This window comes from Chelonoidis abingdonii, chromosome 3 (assembly GCF_003597395.2).
Source record: "Chelonoidis abingdonii isolate Lonesome George chromosome 3, CheloAbing_2.0, whole genome shotgun sequence".
NCBI classification, from domain to species: Eukaryota; Metazoa; Chordata; order Testudines; family Testudinidae; genus Chelonoidis; species Chelonoidis abingdonii.
This window is the reverse complement of record NC_133771.1, coordinates 95,070,120-95,080,344: the sequence shown is the minus strand read 5'-3', so window position 1 is coordinate 95,080,344 and position 10,225 is coordinate 95,070,120. Positions and strand designations below refer to the sequence as shown.

Sequence of the window (10,225 nt, the reverse complement as noted above, 5' to 3'; positions counted from 1 at the left end):
GCTTTAGGAAGTGTAGGGCCCAATTTGAACAGTTTCTACGGGGCCCCGGCACGGAATACCTAAAAAAAAACAACACATTAAAAAACACGTGGGGCTTTTTTTATGGGTTTGATTATTTGTTTTACTATAATGGGTTTTTATTAGAGTATTTTGGATGTAACACAAGAGACCTACAAGCCCCATCCTGTGTGTTGAGCTAGGGCAAAGTTAGCATGTGTGTTTAGGACATTTCACCTAGATAGGTGTGATGAGTTAAAGCATAAGAACTATATGGTTGCATAAACTATATGGTTGCAACCTTTAACATAGACAAAGAGTGTGTTGAAGCAGGGTAGTAAGGGGGGCTACCTAAGTTCATATTCTCTTTAAAATTAACAGGCACACCACAACTTGGCAAGAACTGAAATAACTGGTTAGGACAGAAATTACAAATGTAAGAATAATCTAATGTTTTTAATATGTATGTCTATGTCATCCATATGTACAAGCATACCCAGCCCGTAGAGTAAGTGTACCCCAACATTTCAGTGGGTGAGGAAACCACATTTGGTCATAGGAGTGTTCATGCTCTGTAAGAGCGGTGACTCACCATGCCAAGCTGGCTTCTTCGTTCTTAGTTCTTTATGATTTTTTGTTTATTGGTCTGTTAGTTTTCAATTGTACATTTTAAGTGAGTTAATTAAGTAAAAGTCTAAATTAGCTTTTTATAGTCTTCTATAGTCCTCCCACTCAAGAACTGAGGAACCTCAACTGAATCTCTTGGCATGCTAGACGCAAGGCTGGTCCTTTGTCTCTTACCACAAGGTTATCAAGAAAGAATGTGAGTATATTAATCAAAAGCTTTGTACATAATATCACATATCTCTAGAACAATATTATTGCCTTAGTAACGCCTGATTATTTTACCATTTGATTACTATTCTATTTATCTCAGTAAAAGTCCTTAAGGCTACATTTGTCTCAGTGTGAGTGTCCTTGTGATACATCCCAAGGGTCCTTGCAAACTCTGTAGCCTGATTCTGGCACAAGAACCTTATCTTCTGATCAGATTAATTGGCGAGCTTATAACCCATATCTAAAATATTAACCTCCTAAAATCAGGCAACAGGCTTATGCCTTAATTACTTAAAATCCATCTGTAGTTAATAAACTTGTTTTTATCTAAACCAGCATGTTTAGATTGAAGTCTTTGGGAATCTATATTTAAGATGACAAGGCTTGTACATAATCATCACGCAGTGTTGGAATGATGGACTTATTATGAGCTTACACTGTCCAGGAGAATGTTGAGTAGTGCAAGATGCATATTTCTGGGGGAAAAGGCCAGGCTAAGAATATGTGGGTGTCACCTGTATATAATTCATGAATGGGTGGGAGAGCATTCATGTATTCAGCTGGAAGTGAATTTATGTGTTGAAGGCTATGTGTGAACAGAACCTAGAGAGGTGGTAGTTCACCAGCAAAGCCGTGTAAGAGGCATCCCAGGCTAGAGAACTAAGGGGACACCATTGTTCAACAGTCCACTTTGTATCCTGGGTAATGTCACACACAGAGAGACAGACAGACACGGATCTGCATCCCAACTAGCAAAGCACCAGTCAGCTCAAGACCAGCCCAGCAGGGGGAAAGTAGAGCTGCCAGGGATAACCCAGACTGAATCCGTGAGCTGGATCTCAGTACAGTTCCCTGTAATTTTACAGAAGTCAGTGAGATTGAGACTGGGGGAAAAAATCACTGTAAGGGACGAATCACAGACTGGAGGCCAAATGACTTCAGGAGGTGTACTACATCACTGAACCAGAGACAATGTGTGAGCCTAACAGCTACAGTAATTGTCAAGTTTTCTTCTTTCTTATTTGAAGTTGTGTATGTGCTCAATAATGTGGATGCTGAAACAATTGGTGATGTAGTACAACTGTTTTATTTGTCAATATAATACTCAAGGTGAGTGAACATGAAAGCAGAAGATCTCCAACTGTCAGAAATCCCAATCCCTGTATTTATTTTGTATGTAAGGTATTGCATACTTGAATTTAGGCCCTGTTTTATTAATTTTAAAAGCAAATACTGCTATTTGCTGATATTAGCCTAGTTAGGGTACCGTGTAACTGCTGGGCTGTGATGATTTATCTTTGTAGTGTTATTCATAAAAAGAAATTTGAAATTATTAACTGTGTGCGTGTAACTGTCTTATGGTAAGGACTGGTACTGGATTCCTAAGAAAAGAGAGAAAGTGAATTCTATTATTTCCACTTTTAGTATTAGGAAACGTTCCTAAAAAACAATCCAGCTGTAATCTTTTGCAAGGATAAGAATTGAGTCTGTGCAAATACTTTGTCAGAGTGAGGAACTGTATAGTACAGAATTGGTAAGTAAATTGACTTAGTTCACAATCAGACTTCCCTGCTTCTACTTGACAGTGCCCTGCTTACACATTCTTAATGACAAGATCACACTGGGAGCTCATGTTCAGTTGGTTATTTGGGGGTCGATTTATCATGTCTAGACTTGAGCTTCCCAAAACTTGCAACAAGAGGATAAAGTTTAAGTGAGACCAGATACCTATATACATTTATCTTAACCTTTTTCTCTGTTTGCACTGTACTTTTGGATAAATAAACAATATGCTTGTTTTGATTTAAAACTGCTTTGAATCATTTTAATCAGCTCCTAGACACAGACTCCTGAACAGTTTTCTTGCAGGTGCCGAATACAGTTGGGCCTGTTATGTTTCATATGGTGGGAAACAGAGTAACCCATTCATTAAGTGCCTGAGTGGTTAAACTGTGGTTTTCCACCCTTGAGAGAGGTGAAGGAAGCCGGGCCTGTCACCTGAAGGGTGCATTTGAGAGAAATTCCAGTGAGGCCTAAAGTGCAATTTGTCCTGTAACGATGACATTGTTAAAGAGATTGAATAGCCCTGGCCTCAAAAAAGATTCTTCTGGACCATCACTGGAATTTACTCCCTGAGATGATGATAATTCTCCACTTACCATTACAATTTAAGATTTATGGGTTAGCACGTTTAATCACTTTCATAAGTGCCGTATTGATTTTATTCAGTACTCCTATTTTAATCAGAATGTTGTGCAATACTTAGACAAATACTGTTCCAGACCTAGGTCTGATGGCAGCCCTTTAATTTTTACGAGCTACCCTGTTAACATTTATTAATACAGTAACTCCCCACTTAACATCCTCTCGCTTAACGTTGTTTCAGTCTTACGTCCCTGCTCAACAACAGAACATGCTCCATTTAAAGTTGTGCAATGCTTCACTATAACATTGGCTGCTTGCTTTGTCCACAGCTGGCAGCCCCCCATCAGCTCCCCTACGCCCTCCCCATAGTGCCTCCCCCCGGCTGGCAGACCCCACGGGTCAGCGCCTTCCCCCTCCTCCTGCCTACGGCAATCAACTGGTTTGCGGCATTCGGGGGAGGAAGGAGCAAGGACTTGGCATGTGGGATCCCCCTCCCTCCTGTCTCCTGAACGTCACAAATCAGCTGATTACCATGGGCAGGAGGCAGGGAAAGGCTGTGCACCAAGTCTTCACTCCTCCCTCTCCCCCCTGCCCCCTGAACATCGCAAGCCAACTGATTGCCGTGGGCAGGAGGGAGGGAGAGGAGTGAGGATGCAGCATGCCTCCTCCCTCCCGCCCGTGCCCCCTGCCTGTGGCAATCAGCTGGCTTGTGGTGTTCGGAAGGGAGGGGGAGCCTGGGCGTTGTGTCCTCGCTCCTCCCCCCTCCCTCCCGAATGCTGCAAGCCAGCTGACTGCTGTGGGCAGGAGGCAGGGGAGGTAAGGGGGAAGTGCGAGCGCACTGCATGCGGAGTAAAAGGGGAGGGAAGAAGATACGGGTTAAGGGTGGGAGCTTGGTGGAAGGGTGTGTGTGGGCAGGCCAACGGTTGAGCCCCTCACCAGTTGTGCTTGCAGAGTAGGGGAAGCTGCTACTGCTGCTGTGCAATGTGCTTCTCCTAGCCTTCAGCCTCCTTGCCTGCCTCATTGTCTCCACTGCCAGTGGGCTGTGCCTGTGTGGGGTAAGGCAGGGGTACCTCCCAACTGTAGTACTGTACTGTATGGCAAAAAAAAAAAATTTCCCTGGAACCTAACCCCAACATTTACATTAATTCTTAAGGAGAAAATTGGATTCACTTAACGTCATTTCACTTAAAGTCGCATTTTTCAGGAATGTAACTTCAATGTTAAGTGAGGAGTTACTGTAGTAAGAGATTCTCTCTAGCAACCAATCTGCAAAGGTAAGCGGCATAGGACTCTTTACAAGGAAAAAGAACTGGAAAGTTATTTCTAGCTGAAGGCTGGGAGAGTGGAGTCCGATTCAAGCCTTTGCGTGTTACTGCCCCTAAAGACCCACATAAGCAGCCCCCCGAAGGAAGACGGAGGAGCTCTGTGACCAGGCACTGCTGTAGCTGGACAGGGGCAGTTGCGGAACTTTTGATGGCGCACGGGCCCCACCGCGCAGAACCACGTGCAGCAGCGGCAGGTGAAAAAGCACAAGGTGGGCATAGGAAGGGCGCCACCTGCTGCTGGACAGTGCGGGAGCAAGTGAGCGAAGCAGTTCGGAAGGAGGCGGGGGAGTGAACACCCCAGTTCCGCACCTGCTACTCGGGAACAGCGCCCAGCGCGCGCACCAGCAGCCAGAAAGACTGAGGGGAAGGGAGCAGTAGAACAGCGCGCGCGCCTGCGGCCCAGCGCGCATGCACCTGCTGGGGGTGGGGGAGGCGAGAGATTTTCAACTGATACGCATGCGCGTGACACAGGTTGCTTAGGCCCTTTGAAGGCTCGTATTGACAGGGCAGCCGGAAGTGACGACGTTGCTCAGCGTAAACAGTTCAGCCGGAGCCTGGTAACCGAGTGGCGCCTGCAGCAACAGTCACCAGCTCCTCCGCGCGTGGCGAAGGGGCAGCTCTGCTTGGGCTGGGCGAGCCGCGGCCGGAGACCCCCGCTGCCGAGGGCAGCGCTGTCAGGGGGTCTTGCAGCTGCCGCCCCGGCACGGGGCGAGGGACGCGGCTGCTGCCCCGCTGCCAGCCGCGAGCAGGAGGCGGCACCGGTCGCTGGTGCGCAGATTCTCCCTCGCCCCACGGGGGGGGGCGTCCCTGCCTTCACCCACACCTAGTGGAGGGGGCGGATGGTGTGAGGGAGCCGGGACCGGGGTCACCGCCGCGGGGGCCTGACGGAGGACGCTCCGCCAGTGACCCGGGAAGCGTGTGCGGTCAGGGTGTCGCGGCATCGCTCCGCCACCCCCCGGTCGCTTTCCTGGAAAGCGGAGCGGGAGGGGTAGCGGGGTCTCGCTGTGAAGATGGCGACCCCCGGGATGAACTGGCAGCAGCATTACTACGGCGGCGGCGGCGGCAGCGGCTTCTCAGCCAGTGCTGGGAAATTCGCCGCGTCCAGTTCCCAGCCGGGGCTCAGCATGGAATACAGCCAGGATCTGCACCTCAAAATGAGCAAGAAAATAGCCCAGCTCACCAAGGTAAGCGCCCGCCCCACAACTCTCCAACCGTGTCGTGGCTGCGAGCTGCTCTCCAGGTGAAAGGAGGAGATCGCTCAGCGCTCGCTCCTCTCCTACAAGCCACGTTCTTCCTCCTGAGAGAGGCAAAACTGGCTTCGAATTCCCATTTAGATGGAGCTCTTCCAGTGATTAAAATCTGGCGGATTAGTCCATTTTAAAAGCTACTTGTGGATTGGCCGTGCTGCCCTATTGCAGTGATACCTCAATTCCCTAGGGTAGAATCCACAACGTGTTGTTCACCGAATATATAATGGAATTCATGCCGGTTTTGACGTCTGTTGGTGAAATCCTAAAGCAGAGGATCACAGCGAGACAAATAGTTTCAGTTACAAAACATGGCATTAAAAATACGTTGGAAAGCTATAAAGTGAGTCCATTTATCTGTGCTTGTTTACACAGTTTTTCCTGTATAACTGTCTGGGTTTAGGGAAAGTGACACTGACTGTATTTTATATTTATACTCTAAAATGTTGTGGTTTGTTTTTTTTTTTAATTTCATTTACATAAGAGGTGAACAAGACTTTTTAGGTGGTTTTTTAAAAAAAGTATACTTGGCAGCAGAGCAGCTTTGCTCTCTATTAAGAACTTATTTTTTAATATCCCAGTAGGTTATTTTGAGTGTCCCTTGACAATGAATTAACTGGGTGGGGGAGGGCGGTCGGGGGACATATCAGTTTTGTCTCACTGATTTAACAGGATTCTAAGCCCTGTAAGATGATACGCTACATATATTTTGTTAAAAGCTGGTATTTTAAAGGAACATTGTCAAGATTAGTAGACTAAAGGATGACAGACTCTACTGTAGTTGTGATTTGCATATTCAGAATAACTTTTTATAAATGCGTGATTGAATTCTGTAATTTTTGCTTGGTTTGAAAAAGAATCACAATTCATAACACCTAAAGAGCTTTGCATGAGGGAAATACACAGTGTGTGTTGAAGGGTAATTGGTAATGAACCATTTCAAACTTCATATAGCTTATATTTAAACAAGAAGTTAAAAAAACCTATAAATAATTCAAACATCTGCTAAACTGGAGGAAGAAAACATTTCGTCTCAGTTCAGCTTGTTTGCTGAACAGCAATAGAGAATTTTTTTGGTAGGAAGTTTATGGTGGTCACGCAGGCCATACCAAATTGTCTTTGTATCTAGTTTTTGAATGAGATAAAGGCAAATATTTACCAGAGTCAGTTAATGTAGACAGTGAAAACCAATTATTTTGACAAGTCTGATTTTCTTTCTTTTCTAGTTATTGACCTGATTCTTGCTCACATTGACCTCAGTTAGAGAAGGATCAAAGTCTTCCTTAGGAAGTTATTTTCACTCTGAGTGAAATACAGTTCAAACCAGTCAAATAACTGCTATAGTTAAGCTTATTTTCTACATCTCTTACTTTAAACTTGAATTGTGGTTTAAAACTAAGATAATACAATTAGTAGTTTTTATCTTTGGTCACCATATATGAAGAGTGTTCGGTGACACTTAAATTGGCTTACAACACTTTTAGGAATTTAAGTTGTGGTATGTATGTGAGACTATCTGTACAGACTAATTCCCATTTGTGTACAATTTTAGGTTTATGTCCTTTTCTTATTTCAGTAGTTTCCGTAGCGTTTAATTGTTGTCATCAGAAGCATATTTCATTTCCATATTAAAATAGATGGTCTTTTGAGTTCCATGTCATTGAACATATGCTATACGTTCTGAGGTACTCAAAGCATTAAAGTAGCTCTGCATTCAGTGATTTTATGCAGGTAAATATTCAGAAATGCGGGGTATTGTAGTCTTACCCTTAATGTCTTTCAAAACAGTAGTTTATCAAAACTAATGCTTCAGTTTATTTTAAGGTTTATGTTGCTATAAGATGAACCCAATAATACATTATATATGGAGTCTTCTTATTTCCAAGGATCCCAGAATATTTTATAAAGCTAAGTACAGTATGTGGGTCACCCTTCAGATTGTGTATTTGAAAAAGATTGGTTTAATTTACACGTTAATGGCTTGTCTCTACAGAGAATTTGTCCATGGCAAATTGGGGTTCAAATCTGCAGACTGACCTTGCCTTGCCCTGACCATGTGGACCCTGTTTTTGTACACTAAAATTTCAGAGTGCAGAACTTTTAGTGCACAGTAGCAGGATCCAAACAGCTTTGTAGTGTGCGGCAAGCTATTGCGCTATAGGTTTATGTGGTGTAAACCAACTTGCCAAGTACTCTCTGTATAGGCAAACCCAACAGCCCTGGTCCTGCAAAGATTTGTGTGTGAGAACCTTTGCAGGGTCAGGGTTCATATTTGTTTCCTGACAATACTGTGAGGTTTTACTGGCCTTTTTAGCAGAGGAGTGAGTTATAGAGTAGAAGAACTCACAGAAATTGTCTTGTCACTGGAGTAAACCAGGAGGCTCAAGGCTAGAGTACCTCTGCCTCACTGCTGATGCAATAATGTAAGAGCTGTGATCAGTTTCTTAGGTAGCAGGGTTCCACATCTTTTAGGGCTGTAGGTCAAAAACACCTTAAACTCCATCCATACGCTTCTTGGCAACCAGTGCAAACTAGGGAACACTGAGATTATTATTTGTAGTAGTATTTCAGCACCTAGGAGCACCAGGTATGAACCAGGACCCCATTACGCTAGGTGCTGTACATCCACAAAACAGACTGTCCCTGCCCCAAAGAGCTTATAATTTAAGTAGTTTTTCTGTACGGTGAAAAGACATATTGAACTGTTGTTCGGCTTGCATCTGAGAATATGCAGACATGTTTGTACATGCTTGAAGAATTAAAAAAAGGTCCAAGTGACCTTTTAAAATTATGATTTCAAGACAGAGACAGAAAATCATCTTAAATTGTAATCCAGGTGTTCAGGCAGTTTTTAGGGCTAGGACTGCCATGCATACATCAGTACAGGATTCCAGTAACTTGTGTCTTTTTTATTTTTTTATTCAACCTGTTCCAAGCAAACTAATACTTGTTTTTTTCTCTCCACAGCAAGCAGTGATTTCATACTGTTTTGATATTCAGGCATGCAGTTAGTCAAATGTACATATGCAATCACATATAATCACAGATTATTTCTTGATGGCATGCTTTAATTTTATTGTCAGATACTATTTTATCTTCTAAACTGGTACACAGATCTTTTGAAGTGCCTAGAAATAAGAAGCTTAAGCCAAATAGGAAGGACTAAAATTGCTTCAGCCACGATTTACCACAAATCTGCATGATATGGGGAAAGGTGTTTTTTTTTTTTTTTTTAAGAGTTGCATTTGTTACTACTATCTGACCTATGTTTTCTCCTTACATATTTTTAATATTAAGTATTTCAGAATTTTCAAGATATTGGTATGCTAAATTAGGTACTTTTGAAGATGTTAGCTTTGTCTAAGTGTAGAATTTTGCAGGGACAGAACTAGAACCTGGGTCTGTGGGATGGCTCACACCTCCATACTGCTGCCATGCAGCCATGGAAGGGCCACATGCATTACCACATAGACCCTACGGAGATAAGCATCACAGGTAGTACTATCTCAGAAGGTCGGACTCATAATTTCAGTCATGGCCCCTGATTGGTCCCTGCACCCCAGTTAAACTCAGGAAGTTTCCAGGATATGTCAGTGTAATGAGGTAGACCCCCACCCCCTCCACCCCCCCAGCCAGCTGTACCATCAGACCTGCATCTTGGCTTACTCTTTGACTTCTGACCCCAGCTCAGACCCTTGGCTTCAGTATTTGGAGTCTGACTCCTGCTTTGCCCCATGACTTTGGTACTTGATTTCTGACTGCGGACCTTGGCTTTGCTGCTTGGATCCCACTCACTATTATTGGTATTAGGACCCTGATCCCAGGCCGTAAAATCAGGCTACTGCTTTTGGTTTCCTGCCCCTTTTGGCGCTAGCCTTGATCACTAGGCCTGACTGCCCTAGCCCTGGTCTTGACACTAAGCAGCTTCAAAAGTGCCTAAAAGTGACCTCGAACCTAAAGATGATGTTCTTAATGCAATGTATTAGTATCTTCTTTTTATGTGTTTTTTGTTTCAGTTAGGATCAGGGCCCTGTTGTGATAGGCCTTCTATAGAGACATAGAAGGAAATGGTTCCTCCCTTGAGGAGCCTGCAGTATAAGAATTGAATAGACTGAATAAAGACTTCTGTTAGTGGATTACTCTTTCAGTTGCTTCTTCTCTTTCTCTGGATTTTTTTTACTGCATCATCAACTTTAGCTTTCTTTGACCTAATAAACTGTTAACTTCAGCACTAAAGTTGTTTTTAAAACATGTTAATCTTTAAGGTTGTCTGGAAAGAAGCTGGATTAAAAATGAACAATATAAGAAAACAGTGGGTTCACAAAGAGGTGATCTTAATATTTGTTTCACATTAGTAAGTTCTTGTAAAGCAACATACGGGTGGAGATTCCTATTGGTCACTCTTTTTTGTGTGTGGAATTCTTATTGAAGTTAGTGATTTTTGCTAAGAAAGAATGGCAGGCTTTGGTCCAAACATTTCCACGTAGATATGGTGTTACGTTTTTGCCTTTAACCAGTGGTTCATTGCAGATAACTTCACTGAGCATAAGACATTTGGAAATAAAACTTGACTATCAGTGGAACCCTTTCAAATCATGAGACTTGACTCTTAGTTTCTGGTAGCTGTAACTTAAATTGTATGCTTTATAAACAATGAGAGAACGGCTTTGTTAA

At 43.4% G+C, this 10,225-nt stretch overlaps 1 protein-coding gene across 1 annotated transcript in view; it reads left to right on the top strand.

Moving 5' to 3' along the window:
- The first annotated feature begins 5,046 nt into the window (after positions 1-5,046).
- Positions 5,047-10,225, top strand: part of FAM184A (family with sequence similarity 184 member A) — a 184,230-nt gene continuing 179,051 nt past the window's right edge. Inside the window, exon 1 of the mRNA XM_075063906.1 lies at positions 5,047-5,488. Within this exon, the coding sequence (XP_074920007.1) occupies positions 5,315-5,488 (174 nt within the window). The 5' untranslated portion in view covers positions 5,047-5,314. The remainder of the gene's footprint in view (positions 5,489-10,225) is intronic.